At 42.1% G+C, this 16,951-nt stretch overlaps 1 protein-coding gene across 3 annotated transcripts; it reads right to left on the reverse strand.

Annotated features, from left to right (window-relative positions):
• Window positions 1-2,460: 2,460 nt before the first annotated feature.
• Window positions 2,461-9,227, reverse strand: LOC105924656 (mannose-binding protein C). Of its 3 annotated transcripts, XM_036147270.1 has the most exons (5): window positions 9,182-9,227; window positions 8,717-8,913; window positions 8,544-8,585; window positions 8,210-8,275; window positions 7,167-7,980 (listed from the first exon to the last, which is right to left on the reverse strand). In XM_036147270.1, exons 2-5 carry the CDS (start codon window positions 8,889-8,891, stop codon window positions 7,598-7,600), a joined length of 666 nt encoding a protein of 221 aa, XP_036003163.1. In that variant the 5' UTR covers window positions 8,892-8,913; window positions 9,182-9,227; the 3' UTR covers window positions 7,167-7,597. The 3 variants fall into 3 exon arrangements, with proteins under 3 accessions (XP_036003153.1, XP_036003172.1, XP_036003163.1); XM_036147260.1 differs by lacking the exons at window positions 7,167-7,980; window positions 9,182-9,227 and adding an exon at window positions 2,461-3,195 and having other exon boundaries at window positions 8,717-9,163; XM_036147279.1 differs by lacking the exons at window positions 7,167-7,980; window positions 8,210-8,275; window positions 8,544-8,585; window positions 8,717-8,913; window positions 9,182-9,227 and adding exons at window positions 2,462-3,195; window positions 3,414-3,479; window positions 3,740-3,781; window positions 3,925-4,074.
• Between the last annotated feature and the right edge of the window lie 7,724 nt (window positions 9,228-16,951).

Genomic DNA, 16,951 nt, shown 5'->3' on the forward strand with positions numbered 1-16,951 from the left:
CGTCGTTGTATAAGTGTTGGTGAAAAAGCAAAACTTCAGAGACATATTATCATCAATAACCTTTTATTTGTTATCTTTGGAATGTAAATGGACATCCAAGCATGGCTACAGGAATTGATGAGGGAAACAGATGCCAGATAATAAAATTGAAAAAGAAAATGAATGCATTACTCTCATAACCTCTTATAATAATTACCCTTGTATGGTCGTTTATGTAAAGTGGACAGTGTTGTCAAAATGAATGATTAATCCAGGTGGTTGATCAAATAAATGAAAAATAACTATTAATCCTGTTTGATAAAGTCCAGATAGCTAATGGCAACAATGTCAAATTTAACATTACATCCTTAGAAAATTCTTCCAGATACAGTGATGTACAAGAGCCTGCTCTACTAGGCTACCAACCTCCTTCCCAGTGCTTGACTGGCACATATTGCTCACATTCTGTATACTCTCTGCTGTCACGATTTAGGGGTTTTGTTTATGTTTCTGGACTGTTTTGGACTGATTCATTCTCCACTACATGCTCCACCCTTCCCAGTCACCATCCATCCATCCATTTTCTAACACGTCTATCCCTTGTGGGGTTGCGAGGGGTGCTGGTGCCTATCTCCAGCTGTCAATGGGCGAGAGGCGGGGTACACCCTGGACAGGTCGCCAGTCCATCACAGGGCTCCCAGTCACCACTCAGCCCTACATCACCTCCACCTGCTGCTGCCACTAATTACCCCAAGTCATTCCACCTGGTTCTATCAATACATACACCTGCCTCATTCATTCACTCCCTGCCAGAACACCTTGTCTTGTCTCGATGCATGCATGTGGTTTTACCACTCAGCCTGTTAATTTCCTGGGCCTGCTCATTCCCTGCTCTCTCCAGATTGTTTTACTAGTGCTTGTGTGCTCCACCTAGAAAAGGTCTCTTCTGGATATATTCTCAATCTGTTTCACTGGGAAACTCATCTACAGCTTCTGGTTAATTCTGTATATAACTATATATAACTGCTAGGTTTTTCTGTTTTCTTCTCTTAAGATTTTTTTTTTTAGGAATCATGACTAATCCAACAAAAAGTGAAAAAAACTGGACTTCTTATTCTGAAACTGAAGATGTTTTGCTTACCATCTAGAAAGCTTTCCCAAATCAAAATGTGTGGAGCAGTGTGGCGTTTCAAGTTTTATAGATCTGCTGACGACGCCTTGTTAGAGCTTACATTCACATGTAGATTAATCTCAAACTGGTCACCCTTCTCAATGGAGAGTCATTAGGCTCATTGTTTGCCTGGCTCACAGGAGAAATGTTGTGGTCACATGCATGGAGGTGTGAATTGTGATGAATCTTAGCAGAAATCAAACCTTTTCCTGTGTTGAACGTTTTTGAAAGTTGAAACATGAGCCCTCCTCCTCTGTTAAGGTTGTAGCATGGAACTCCACACTACTCCAGATATGTGAATTGAGAAAGCTTTCTGGATGGGAAGCGAAACATCCTCAAACTTTGGAAAAAAAGTACAGTTGTTTTTTTACTTTTTCTGGAATGATCATTCTAAAAAATTTGCCATTCTCAGATGACTGAGAATCTTCACCAGCATGAGGAAACGATAATAATCGATCATTATTCCTATCAGGAAATCATAAAAGTCACTTTAAGGTCCTTATTATATTTCGGAGGGCGGTAAACGACGGCACACAGCACAGGATCCGAGCAACTCACCTCAAATAACGTCACCTGGAAACGTGAAGATGATGCAGTGCATGGTTTACATTGAAAGTGCTTCTTGTAAACAACCTCATATAGCCTACCTCTTTTTCCACCTTAAATAAACACATAAGCTCGGTTAATTGGTGTTTTGATTAGTTTATTGGTTTATTTGTTTACTATTACCAAATGCCATGCAATTGAGTATAGAATAAGAAAACTACAATTCTTCAGCTCAGGCAGCCGCCGAAACCCTAGAGACCAGCGGCAGGACCCGTGAGCACTGGAAAGATCACAGGTCTCCAGAACGCTGGGAAAATCAGGAAGCTTAGGTACAGTGGAGGCCTCGGATGGCGGTTCGGGTGCGCTGGAGACCTCGGACGGCTCGGGTGCGCTGGAGACCTCGGACGGCTCGGGTGCGCTGGAGACCTCGGACGGCTCGGGTGCGCTGGAGACCTCGGACGGCTCGGGTGCGCTGGAGACCTCGGACGGCTCGGGTGCGCTGGAGACCTCGGACGGCTCGGGTGCGCTGGAGACCTCGGACGGCTCGGGTGCGCTGGGCAGCGGCGGTCCGGGTGCGCTGGGCAGCGCCGCGGAAGGGCGATTCTGCTGGCGGGCGAGGACAGCAACCGTCAGCTGACCGATCCGGCCCGACAGCCCTCGCAGCAGATCCTGGGTGGTCTGAACTGCTTCCCCAAGCGACCGAAGCTGCTCATGGTGGGAGGAGAGCGAGGAGCCTTGTTGGCCTTTTGGTTACATTAAAAACATGTAGGATATTTATACATTTTATCAGGGCACAAATTAAGACCCAACAATATGAAAGCAAAAAGTTTAAAGTAAAGAAAGGAGGCAACCATTCTACAATGTATGTGTCTAATGTTTCTAGGGTGCTGCTTACTTTTCACTGTGTGGATTGAGTCCAGACTCTAACAGGACAAATTAGGTATAGAACAGGATTAAGTAATGAAAGCAGTCTGAAAGCATTGATCTGGTTTAAGTTCTGCTAAGGCACAAGGACTGAGCCATCAACAAGCCTGCAAAATGTTCTGTCAGAGGAAAGTTATTAAAGGACTGGGTTGTTTCTACATCACAGAGGAAGCTGCATGTTAGATCAGCTTTCTAGATCTGACAGATGATGTAAATATTCTGAGAACAGTCTGGTGTCACTCTCCAGGTGCCGTTCTCAGTCACCATGCTGCAGCCCGTATCCTGAATGCTTTCATCTGGCTGTCTTTCCCCCCAATTAGTAAAGGTCAGAGGTCGATTTTTCATATCAGACTGAAAATTCCCCTCTGCTTTTCTACTGTTGATGTTGATCCAGGCTCTTTTATCATCTTCACCAATCAGCTGAATCAGTATGCGGTTCTCCTCCTCGCTCTGAGGCAGAGCCAGCTCTAAGCCTTGTTGGGAGCAGAACTCCACAGCCTTCAGGAATGATCCTTTCTCCTTGTTGGACACAAAGTATTTCTGATTCACCTTCCGCACAAAGTCAAAGCTCATAGCTGGAAAAAAGAAGAAAACATTTGTATTATCTTTTCTTGTTCCTCAATTATTTGTGCTGCAAATAGAAATCTAGATTTATGTCATGCATGGGCAAAAAATACAAAACGACTAGAAAACTGATATGAAGGAAAACATTATATCATGAGTAACTATAAATACTAGAAAGCTTTTGTGTGTGTGTAATTATTGGCTGATTGGCCTTTAAAAGAAAACCCACCATCGTCCAGCTTTGCAATGATCTTTATCAGGCTTTCAACGTCCCGTCCCACAGAACCAAGGAGATCTGGAAAAAAACACAGGTTTGATCAGTTAAGTTCATTTGGCTCAGAACTGTATTCCTGTGTTTCTGTTGTTCTGCAGTAATGTGTGCTTTCCTGTATAGTTCCACTAATAACCCAAATTGCATAACAGTGAAAAAAATAAAAACAAGGTAAAAAAATAAATAAAAAAATTATAATTTTCCACCAATGCACTGGAGTTTCAGTAAATGAAACATTGCCATAACCTAATTTATTCAAGCCAGTTTCAGCTAATAGTCATTACCTCGTCCACATGTGGTGGCCGGCCCAGGTAGTCCAACAAGCCCTTAGTCCAAAAAAAGGCAGGTTATTTTACACAAAATGAAGACTTTGGTCAATGTATTTTTCATTTCTTTAGTAGTTCTCCAGATTATTTTAGTTCTAACTTTAGGTACTTGAGTCAAATTGGTTAGCCTTGTGAGCTGTTACCTTGAAACCCAAGGGCTCCAAGGGGGCCACGGGGTCCAGGACGTCCTGGTACACCTTTTTCACCAGGGGGACCCTGCTGTTGACTGGAGCTCATGGAAATCATCAGGCAAAAAATACAGAAAAGAAAACCAAACCTCATCTTCTCAAATTCTGTAAGACAAAATAAGTAAATCTTTAGTTTTAATTTTAGAATTTTTTTCTCAACATAAATCTATTTAGTTTAACAGTTTAGGTAATAATATTACAAAAACTGAATTTTACATTTGTTTCCAACAAGCACAGATTATTACTCCCAACAACTGCACAATGATTAAATAATACAAATAAAAACTCACTTTCCAAATGTCGTTATCCAGAATGTGTTGCTGCTTTGGCTTTTAAGCACCCACTGATGTAGTTGAAGATTTCAGGGTCAGAAATATGAGATCCCATCCAGAGGAAATGAAAACTAGTCAAGATATATTTATCAAAAACATTTCGAAAGAGATAAGAAAGGACTTCCTGTGGCGTGACAAACACGAGTGTTTAAATTGTGTGTTTTACTTCTAACAACAATTTAGCTGACTACTCCACTTTTTCATGTAAAAATAATGAAGTGTGTCAGACATCTGACAAAAAGAAGACCTTGATGGAAACGTATGAAAATATAATTTTTATGATACACTTATCTGGAAGAAACTCCTGGAGGACCTTGAAAGTGCTGAAATCCTGAGGTAAATAAACAGTCAGACCACCATTACAGTTTTCATCTTGCGCACCCTCTAGTGGCAGCTCGCGCACGTATCCCTGCCTTAAAGAAATAGGAAAACCTTTTGGGGGATCTCGCAATTTTTTTTCCCTCCATGTCCCTTTAGGGGCTCCAAACAAATCAGCTTTGCCAATTGAAGGTCAAGTTTGTTTTATTTCATAATAAAGAATCTCTTCATATTCCTTTCAATACCTAGTGAAGGGCACAGGCAAATTGTTAATATTAGCAAGAAAATCTCCAGCTTTGTAAATGACCCAGAGCACCTCAGTATGTTGTTTCCCTCCTTACTTCAGGTAAAACCAGCTCCAAATCTTGTTGGGAGCAGAACACCACAACCTTATTGAATCACTTTCTCTCCTGTTCAAAGTATTTTTCAACCTTCCTTCCAACCTACTACAACCAATGCAGACTGAGTGGTGATGGAGGCCAAGTGGTTCAAGAGCAGGGTGCTTGCAACCTGGAGGGGCTGCAAGCTTCCAGGGTCAACGTTCACTGACTGCCACCCTGGGTCCTTGAGCTCAACCCTTACTGCCAGAATATTCCCCAGGTAATGAACATTGGCATCCCACTGCTCCTTAAAGTATGGGTTAAATTCAGAGGGCACATTTCATTATAATGTATCTTGCAATGATGATGAAGGTGATTATTATGATGGCAGCTTCCCAAATGAGAGTCAAGGATTAAGTCAGGTTTTGTGTTCAAATGCCAACTGGTACTTTTTCATTGTGTTTTATGTGATGGATTTGCACTAAATAGTCTAAGTTGGTGAAGTAAGCTGAGAAAAACCTAAAGAATATAAATGGAAAAACAAAAAATTGTCATGTGCATATGAGTAATTGGAGACTAAAGGTAACACAGAAGGAGTTGCAAAATCCCACAACATAGACTGGAGTATCTGCCTATAGGTCCACAATAAGCAATACACGCCATAGAGCTGGGCTTGACGGAAGAGTGGCCAGAAAAAGCCATTACTTAGTGTTGAAAAAAAGAAGGCATGTTGTGAGTTTGCCAAAAGGCACGTTGATGACTCCGTAAACGGTTAAAATGGTCTCACACTCAAATCCTCGAGGGTGGGTGTCCTGCAACATTTAGGAGTGTTTCTTGCCCTGCACACCTAAATCAAAAAATAAACCACCTCAATCGCATGTAGTCAAGCTCTGCAAAGCTCTGCTAATGAACTCATATTGGAGTCAGGTGTGTTGAGGCAGAGACATTTAAAAGTTGCAGGACACCGGCCTTCGAAGACTGGAGTTTGAGACCACAGAGTTTAGAGGGTGGCACTCTGCTTAGATGAGAATAAAATGGAACATGCCTGTGCAAATTCTCAGCAAACAGACTTAAAATGGAGGCAGCCAGACTTTTGCTCCAATTTTTTTTTTTTAAATGTATTGACACCTAGGAATCTTCGTCAGTTCTGGCGGCTTGCACTTGAGCAACCTGTAGTTGAAGCACTGCTGTTTTTAAGCACAGGGAGGCCCATCCTCCTGGGAGCATTCAGAGCCAGATGCAAATCAATGACCCACCCGTCACTTTCCTGGGGCCCGTTCTTCGTACGTCGCTAACTCAGTTAGCTGGATTTGATAGTTGATGATTTGGCATGATCTTGGATCTTTTGGTTGTTCGAAGGTCATCCTGGACTTGCTGTCATAGCAACATGTGCGGCAGCTTAAACCTGGTCGCGAGCAGGCTAATTTCATGTAAACAGGATTAGATCGCAGCTGTATAAGCGGAGGAGATAGGCAAGTCTGTCGTAGCCATGTCCATTTTTACGACAGCAACCTGTTGCGGAAGGTGCAAGAATAATTTGCAGAGCTTTTCGAATTAATTGCGTATTGCGCAATAGACAGGATCCTTTAGCGCAGCGCAACAGCGTAATTGTAGAGAGATTTTTCTTGGTGGCTGTTATAAATAGACAAACATATCATTTAACAGTGGCTTTTAAAGAGGGAAAAAGTGGTGTTAGAGCCATAAATAGTTGGCGGCAGCACTTCTTAAGGATCTGGAATGAAATCTGCAATTTATCCTTTTTTTCCCATTTCTGTTTAGCTCTGCAGCATTCCCATCTGACGGCACAAGCTTTGTCATTAAACCATGGCTCAGCTTTGGCTTTAGGCTGCATGATTTTCATAGGGGCCACAGTGTCCAGAATATTCCTGCAGCATGCGTCCAGCCAGGAACTGAAGTGCTTTGTATCAGAGTTAAAGGGGACATCGAGCTGCTCAAAGGAAGAATAGAATTGATTTGCAGTAAAAGGATTCAAAACTCAACAGTGACAAGCGGGAGTGCAGGGTTTACCCATGGCACAGGATGAACGACAGCACACAGCACAGGATCCGAGCAACTCACCTCAAATAATGTCACCTGGAAACGTGAAGATGATGCAGTGCATGGTTTAGATTGAAAGTGCTTCTTACATATAGCCTCTCTTTTTCCACCTTAAACAAACACATAAGCTCGGTTAATTGGTGTTTTGATTAGTTTATTGGCTTGTTTACTATTACCAAATGCCATGCAATTGAGTATAGAATAAGAAAACTACAATACAGGTGCCTTGTTGGCCTTTTGGTTACATTAAAAACATGTAGGATATTTATACATTTTATCAGGACACCAATTAAGACCCAACAATATGAAAACAAAAAGTTTTAAGTAAGGAAAGGAGGCAACCATTGTTTGTGTCTAATGTTTCTAGGGTGCTGCTTACTTTTCACTGTGTGGATTGAGTTCAGACTCTAAAAGGACAAATTAGGTATAGAACAGGATTAAGTAATGAAAGCAGTCTGAATGCATTGATCTGGTTTAAGTTCTGCTAAGGCACAAGGACTGAGCCATCACCAAGCCTGCAAAATGTTCTGTCAGAGGAAAGTTATTTAAGGACTGGGTTGTTTCTACATCACAGAGGAAGCTGCATGTTAGATCAGCTTTCTAGATCTGACAGATGATGTAAATATTCTGAGAACAGTCTGGTGTCACTCTCCAGGTGCCGTTCTCAGTCACCATGCTGCAGCCCGTATCCTGAATGCTTTCATCTGGCTGTCTTTCCCCCCAATTAGTAAAGATCAGAGGTCGATTTTTCATATCAGACTGAAAATTCCCCTCTGCTTTTCTATTGTTGATGTTGATCCAGGCTCTTTTATCATCTTCACCAATCAGCTGAATCAGTATGCGGTTCTCCTCCTCGCTCTGAGGCAGAGCCAGCTCTAAGCCTTGTTGGGAGCAGAACTCCACAGCCTTCAGGAATGATCCTTTCTCCTTGTTGGACACAAAGTATTTCTGATTCACCTTCCGCACAACGTCAAAGCTCATAGCTGGAAAAAAGGAGAAAACAATTGGAAGAAATTATAATTGTGTTTACTATTATTGCTCCTTGGTTATTTGTACTCTATATAGATATCTAGATGTCATACATGGACAGAAAAAAAAAAAATAGAAAACTGATATGAAGAAGAACATTGTATACTTAATAACTATAAATACCAGAAAGTTAATTTGCTTGTTTGCAATTATTGTCTGACCAGCCTTTAAAAGAAAACCCACCAACGTCCAGCTTTGCAGCGATCTTCATCAGGCTTTCAACGTCCCGTTCCACAGAACCAAAGAGATCTGGATAAAACCACAAATTTGATCACCTAAGTTAATTTGGCTCAGAATTGTGTTCTTTGTTGTTCTGCAGTAATGTGTGCCTACCTGTATACTTCTACTAATAACGCAAATTGCATAACCGTGAAAAATGTCTGAGTTTCGTAACTTTTAACAGTTGACTCAACCTGGTAAAAAATATTAAAAACTTTCACTTTTACTGTATGTTTTAATGAATGAAATATTGCCATAACTTTATTTATTCAGGCCAGTTTCAGCTAACAGCCATTACCTCGTCCACACGTGACGATTGGTCCAGGTGGTCCTGGAGGCCCTTTGTAAAAAAAATGTAAAATTAAAAAAGGGCAAAATATTTTATTGGTCAAGTTCTTATACACAAAATGTAGAATTTGGTTCTTAGGTGTTCAGAAAAAGTCAGAGTTAGCTGGGTCTGTCAGCTGTTACCTGGAAATCCGCGGGGTCCACGGGGTCCAGGGAGTCCAGGGCGTCCAGGGAATCCAACTGGTCCAGGTGGTCCAGGGGGCCCTCTTTCACATTTTTCACCAGGAGGATCCTGCAGTTGACTGGAGCTCATGGAAATCATCAGGCAAAAAACACAGAAGAGAAACCCAAACCTCATCTTCTCAATATAGTGACGGATTCTGTAGAACAATATGACTTAATTTTCATGCTCAGTTTCTATATTAGACATTTGTTCTTAACGTAAATGTAATTATTTTAACAGTTGCTGCAGTTATATCATATTTGATATAAACTTATTAAAACAGAAGTTTTCATTAAATTACATTTTACTGCATATGTAAAAGATAAAGGATGAAAAGAATAAAAGGTATTTAATAAATCACCAGTAAATGAGACTGAGAGGATTCCTTTGGCAAAATGAATAAAGAATAAAAATAAAGAACTTACTTTCCAAATGTAATTATCCAGGTTGTGCTGCTGCTTTGGCTTTTAAAAACCTACTGATGTGGCTGAAGATTTCAGAGTCAGAAATATGAGATCCTGTCCAGAGGAAATGAGAACAAGTCAAGATATTTTCAAAAAACATTCAGGAGATAAGAAGGGACTTCCTGTGGTTTGACAAACATGAATCTAATGTGTTCTTTTTACTTCTAACAACAATGTTGCTGACTTCTCTACGTTTCACATAAACATACTTAAGTTTGTCACACATCTGACAAGAAGAAGCACTTCATGCTCTCAACAGTCATTTAGCCTGATAAACAAACTAAGCACAGGTTTGAAGCCTTGATCAAGGCTGTGTTCCTATTTTGTCATGTTTGCTGATTGTTTTGGACAATGAACCAATTACAGAGGAATCGCACTCTTAAGCCTCCCTGGGAAGGTCTACTCAGGGGTTCTGGAAAGGAGGGTCCGTCGGATAGTCGACTCCTGGATTCAGGAAGAGCAGTGTGGTTTTCGTCCTGGCCGTGGAACACTGGACCAGCTCTACACCCTCAGCAGGATTCTGGAGGGGGCATGGGAGTTTGCCCAACCAGTCTACATGTGTTTTGTGGATCTGGAGAAGGTATTCTACCGTGTCCCTCGAGGGGTCCTGTGGGGGGTACTCTGGGAGTATGGAGTACCGGGCCCTTTAATAAGGGCTGTCAGGTCTCTGTACGACCGGTGTCAGAGTCTGGTCCGCATTGCCGGCAGTAAGTCGGACTCGTTTCCGGTGAGAGTTGGACTCCGCCAAGGTTGCCCTTTGTCACCGATTCTGTTCATAACTTTTATGAACAGAATTTCTAGGCGCAGCCAAGGTGTTGAGGGGATCCGTTTTGGTGGCCTTAGGATTGCGTCTCTGCTATTCGTGGATGACGTGGTTCTATTGGCTTCATCTGGGCGTGATCTACAGCTCTCACTGGAGCGGTTCGTAGCCGAGTGTGAAGCGGCTGAGATGAATATCAGTGCCTCCAAATCCGAGACCATGGTCTTGAACCGGAAAAGGGTAGAGTGCCTTCTCCGGGTTGGGGAGGATGTGCTGCCCCTAGTGGAGGAGTTCAAGTATCTTGCAGTCTTGTTCACGAATGAGGGGAAGATGGAGCGGGTGCAGCGTCTGCTGTGAAGTGGGCGCTGTACCGATCCTGAGCCAAAAGGCGAAGCTCTCGATTTACCGGTCGATCTACGTTCCTACCCTCATCTATGGTCACGAGCTTTGGGTCGTGACCGAAAGAATGAGATCCCGGATACAAGCGGCTGAAATGAGTTTTCTCCGTAGTGTGTCTGGGCTCTCATTTAGAGAGAGGGTGAGGAGCTCAGTCATCCGGGGAGGACTCAGAGTAGAGCCGCTGCTCCTCCATGTCGAGAGGAGCCAGTTGAGGTGGCTCGGGCATCTGGTCAGGATGCCTCCTGGATGCCTCCCTGGTGAGGTGTTCCAGGCACATCCCACCAGGAGGAGGCCCAGGGGAAGACCCAGGACACGCTGGAGGGACTATGTCTCTCGGCTGGCCTGGGAACGCCTTGGGATTCCTCCTGAGGAGCTGGCCCAAGTGGCTGAAGAGAGGGACGTCTGGGCCTCCCTACTGAAGCTGCTACCCCCGCGACCCGACCCAGGATAAGCGGAAGACAATGGATGGATGGATGGGATATATGTATATATATTAGGGCTGTCAATCGATTAAAAAAAATATCTAATTAATTACATACTCTGTAATTAATTACATACTCTGTAATTAATTAATCTAAATTAATCGCATATAATTTTTGCTGTGAAAGTATTTTAAATATTTAAATTCAAATGATTCAATGAATAATCAGCATTAGATAAATTAAAGTTCAAAAACTCTTATTCACATTTCATGCCTGACAACCATGTGTGGTTGTGGCATATGTGGCACACAGTAACGTAGGGGACACAATGAAAATAAATGAACACTCCCCTCAATATCAACACTTTACAACAGTAAAGTGACCCACGCGCTACTTCCGGGTTACGCCGGTAGGAAAAAGCAGGACTGTTCTCGCCAAACACCGTGACAAAACGGGTGAATTAGAGCATGCTTTTAGTTTATGCCACACCGAGGCATTCCAAATCGTTGGATGTACGTTTCTTTTATTTACCGAAAGACGAACAAAGAAATGGATATTTTCAGTGAAAAAGGACCCAGGCAGACAAATCCCAATGGACTGTGGGAGCCATCATACCCCGAAAGAATTTGCAGTCTACACTTCATCTCCGGTAAATACAACTTAATTTTGCACTGGTCATTGTCCTGCTTAAATAATTAAAGCCGCAAGCGGCGTCGATCAGCCCTGCAGCCAAGCGCCTTCGCGCACCGCCGGCCGCCAGCCACCGCAGAAGTCCACCGGGCGATACACACAAACGCGTTGAGCAGCGCTCGCCCACGACTCACAAAAAATCTAGTGCAGATCGATCGATGCAGAGAGGAGATACAGCCGTTGAATAATGATAATGCATTTGGCCATCGGGCCGGACTAAATCGTTTTGCCAGCATTCACAGACTCGCTATCTGGACTGTATCTGGCAATCTGATACCATCAACCATCAACTTACTCTTAAAACGATCTTGTGATACGTTACCTAAAGAAAAATACGTCGAGAACTCGTTGTTTGCTCTGTTGGCGTCTGCCGCTGTGCTCGCCATCTGCCTTCCAGACCGGCGCGCAGGCGCAAAAAAACCCGGATGAAAACAATGGCAGTGAACTACCCTATACGATTAATTTGCGTTTTTTAAATTAATTAATCGAAATAAACGTTATTTTGACAGCCCTAATATATATATATATATATATATATATATATATATATATATATAAATATATATATTTAAAATATTTTGAAGGAAAGGCTATTTTAGTTAGCTGCAGATATGGAAAATTAAGCTGACCTCTTAGTTCTACAGATTTCGTAGGAGGTGGTGTGTGGCCAACAACTGTTGGAAGAACAGGATATTTGTTGCCTGCTGAGGCCTTGGATTTTTTCGGGTCAGTAAAAGAACAGTTTACCGGCGGATGGCTGACTATGGTATTACGGAACTACGTGTGGTGTTTCTGTTGCTACTTTGAACCCAGTAGTATTTTCCATTTTCATTATAGTTCCAAATTGCAATGAAACATCTTACATGTGTTCAAATGTACACATCGTGACTTATTAAGTATGATAAGCCTTTAACCCGGACGCGTATAGTTCCATTTTAACTTATGAGCTACATTCTTTATATTTAAATTTATCAATTTTGTATAAGTAAGTAGACTGCATGAGGAGAATAATTATGACTGTGTTAATTTCCAACATTATACGGCTTTCAACATAGCTCTGGTACTAATTCTCTTAAAATATGTAATAGTCTACATTAGTGTCAGAAATTGGTCTGGACAATTTTCCATCAGTGTGGTGAACCTCACTTTCAGCAAATGGTGTGACTGTATTTTGTAGCTGTCAAAGTATTTTTATGTAAATTAGCTGTATATTTTTTTGACGTAACCTGAATGGTCAAAACCTATGTGCTTGCTAAAGAAACATAGTCAATTGCTTTCTACTGACCAGACATTGTGTTTGTTTTCCTCGTAGAGTATCCCATTTATTCAGCAACATTGGAGACGATGAGATGGATGGAGTTGTGCGAGACATTTTAAGTTATCCCAATACAGGGTACAAGATGATGTCAGGCTACTTGAATGCTTGAGGTATTCAGATCCAGAGTAAGTCTAACAGATGTGCTATGATGGCACTGATAAACACATTGTGCAGTTGTAGACACGACGTAGCTACTGTATGCCAAAGAGCTAATAGTTTATCATTTCTATGCAAAGTAAAAAGGACCCAAAAAACACGATTGAAAGGAAAATACATTTTTCAAATTTATAGCAACCACATGGTAATAATCTAATGCCCTCTTAACTGTGTTGAAGCCACCAGTGCCCTCATGGACCCATTGACTTCCATGTACGCGTTTTCGGATAACAGTTGATGCGTGAAATATTTGTTTTATTCTATTCATCATCTCCATATCAGACATGTTTTAATTATAGACTAATTCATTTTTCAAGGAAGACGAGTGCAAGAAGCAATTCGCTGTGCTGATCAGCAGGAAATTTTCATGCGCACATTCCAGCTTTGAACTGTTCAGCGTAGAAGATCCTGTGTTCCAGCTCCAAACAGTTTGTGGCACATAGATGGAAACCATAAAGCTATAAGGTCAGACTTACTGGTTTGAACAAACAGGAACAATATTTAAGGAACTTCCAAGATGAACACAAATAAATTCTCAATTAGATTAAATAGATTAGAGAAATTCTGGAGTGACTGATTAGTGTCAGAGGGGTAACAATGGCTGGTGTAAAAGTATACCCTCTACACTGAAGAGAATGGGCATTTTAATGTGCGTGTCGTATATTTATTTGTTTCAGTTGCAGTTTTTTGTTCTTTGACAATGTATTTTGGGAAAAACTGGTTATTTTTAAACTAAGAGCAACATATATGCTCGTGCCTGTTATGTTGCTCACATAAAACTAAGAACAACATGTGTTATTTTGCTATAACTTCTTTTAACTTGTAGTGGGAACCTATGACAATGTGTTGTGGGAAAGACTGATTCTGTATTCCTTATTTTGAGTTTGCAATTTATTTTGCTTCACACACTGCTGAGATGCTGGGAACGGTTTTTGTTTTGGAAACGGGACGAACAGCTCAGATGGGAGGGAGAAGTGGCCAGTCTCGCTCCCATCTGATACTTTGTTTATTGGTATAAAAAGGTAACCTGACTCTAGCCATATGGATTTCGCTCCGCCTCGCTCCACTTACATCCATCTGGGACCTCTCCCATAGAGAGTGATTTCTCCAACCAATTTTATTGTCCAGCCAATCAGGACACAGGGCTGGAGTTTCATAGATGTGACATAGTGGAGAAGCGACCGTTACGTGAGGCTGTTTTGATTCAGATAGCAATGGCGGCTCGCATCGAGGAAGCAAGCGTTAACATTGATGCTGCTCTTTCTTCCGTGTTGTCCAATCTACCTAATATTTTTTCATTAAAAGAACATCAGAGAATGGCTCTGAAGGCTTTTGTTGGTGGAAACGATGTTTTCGCCCTTCTCCCGACCGGATTTGGCAAGTTTTGTTTTCCGGGGCACGCCCACGGCGGAGTGGTTGGCACAAACAATATTAGGAGGCCTTTAGTCCTCGACGCGGTCGGCCCGGGATCGACTCCGACCCGCGGCGCTTTGCCGCCTGTCTTCCCCCTCTTCCTGTCAGCTCACTGTCAATAAAACGCGTGTCACTAGAGCCGCAAACACATAAAAAAAGAATTAAAAAAAAGTTTAGTTTTTTCCTGCGTCGTTCTCACAGCGTCACGGGTTAGCTTTGGTGTGAGTGGTTGAAATAGCACGTCGATAAAGATGACAGACAAGTGGCTTATCCAATCATATGCAAGGATTTTTGATAAGGCCCAGCCTTCAAAAAAGGCAATTCCTATGACGAGGTGCCAGACGGATGTAAGTGGAGCTAGGCGGAGCGAAATCCATATGGCTAAAGTCAGGTTAATAAAAAGGAGGGAACCACCCTCATTCGTTGAAGTCAGCCGTGGGTTGTGTGGACGCCCGGCCACGTGGATTGTGCTCTAACCGGACTGACCGACTTCCCAGTCCTATATGGTAAGAGATGGAACATCATGCCTGTTTAAAAGCTTGTCGGCTTTAAGTGCTTGCTATTTGGCGTGTGTGAAGAGCTTGCTGTTTGTCTTGCTGTATTCTGTGGGGAATAATAAATATGGGCGCTATTATCCTAATAGAAACAGTGTTTGTGTTCTTATTTGTGTCTTGCCGATCCCTTCCTGACCTGAATAAAAATTTCATAAAGCAACAGGCTTCTGTGATGCACAGACATCTGCTAAAGAAATTTCTGAGTGGATGAACACAGAAGCAGTGCTGAAAGAGAAGCGGTTGTATTCTACAAAAAGGCACTTTGCCTATGAGGCTGCAGATGCGCCTATAGTGGATGCTACGAAGAGGCTGCAAGTGTCATTTTTTAATGCTGTAGTGGACTGTAGCATTCAGTCATTGGAGGATAGATTTAAGTCTCTAAGTGAGGTTAAACTTTGGAGTGCTGCTCAATTTTAGGGAGCTAAATCAAAAGGTCTGGAGGGAACAATGTGAGCTTCTTGGGGAAAAACTCTCTTGTGGAGAGGAGGCTGATATTGATGGCAGCGCACTGGCATTAGAGATAGAGAGTCTTCCTGAACTTCCCCAAACTATGAAGACTGCCTTTGAGCTTCTCACATACCTCTCACAAAATGAGATGTGTGAGCTTTACCCAAATCTTTGGGTAGCTCTCAGGATAGCCTGCACTCTGCCTGTGACAGCCACTCACGCATGTAATGTACTTTTAACTAGCTGCTATGTGTTTCAAAGGTTTAGAACACACTCTCATTGACATCGGGATACTGTGGAAAGTTATGATCGGTAGTCTTAAAGCCGCGATCCAAGCGAGCCGACGACTCTTTGTTATCTCTGACACTTGTTCTCCGTGGTTGCGCCTCCAGGCAGGAAAGCGGTGGAAAGTTAACCCATTTTCTATGTTTTTCCCATGGCGATCATGTGTTGCGCTGTTACAGCCCACAACAGCAACGGTTTACCATGGTTGAAATCAAGTTAAGGTGAAATTAGGGCTGGGCAAGTTAACGCGTTAATTTCGCGTTAATTCATTAGACTATTAACGGCGATATTTATTTTATCGCGCATTAACGCATGTTGCTCACATGCTTTCTGTCAGTGTCAGTCAGCAGGCGCGCTGACTGCAGCGCGCTGTCACGGCAGCACTCTCCCACTCCCCCTCCCCTCTCGTACATGGCTCAGCGGCGCCAGCCAATCAGCACGCAGGCTCAGCCTGGCCCGCCCACTCAGCTCTCACACAAACTTAACAAACAAACAGCTGAGAGAGACGCAGCAGCGGAAAAACATGAACAGGGGGAAGTAGCACCGTTTGGCTTTATTTTAATACCGTAAATGAAATCAAGCTGTATGTTTTGTAAAAAGCCGGTTAATTTCAGTGGAAACACAACAAATTTATCTAAGCACGTGAAAAAACATGAAAACGTGGAGCCCCAGAAACGGAGAGAGGAGACGAAACTTCTCTCATCTCATCTCTGACTGAGGCGTTTCAGTCCTCCAGGGAACATCCAGGTAGATCAGTGGATGGATGGATGGATGGATGGATGGATGGATGGATGTTACTGGAGCCCACACATAACATGTAATTAAGACCTTGAAAGAACCCAGTACATATATTAAAAAGTGTTATTTAAGATAAGATAACATTAGCAAATCCTTTTTTTATCCCACGACGGGGAAATTTATAGGATTAAAGCAACAGGCAGGTGCACACAACACAGACAAAATTACATAAGGATTGAAATATATAAGAGGTGGATTAGCGAAAAAACACTGAACATAACATTATTATTATTATTATTATTATTATTATTATTATTATTATTATTATTATTATTATTATTTAATTGTAATAATAAAATAAAAACCACAAAACCCAAAAGGTCAACAGTTTCATGATACATCAAGCTTAGGGACTGGCTAATATACAGCAGGTCAAAAAAGGCCATATTTTGGCTGCAGTGCTTGCTGTTCTCTTATGAAGAAAAGATCAACTAGTGCACTAAATTCAATAGATGGGTTGAAAATATCCAGTATAAAATAAGTGCTACA

Source organism: Fundulus heteroclitus, chromosome 2 (genome assembly GCF_011125445.2).
Source record: "Fundulus heteroclitus isolate FHET01 chromosome 2, MU-UCD_Fhet_4.1, whole genome shotgun sequence".
NCBI classification, from domain to species: domain Eukaryota; kingdom Metazoa; phylum Chordata; class Actinopteri; order Cyprinodontiformes; family Fundulidae; genus Fundulus; species Fundulus heteroclitus.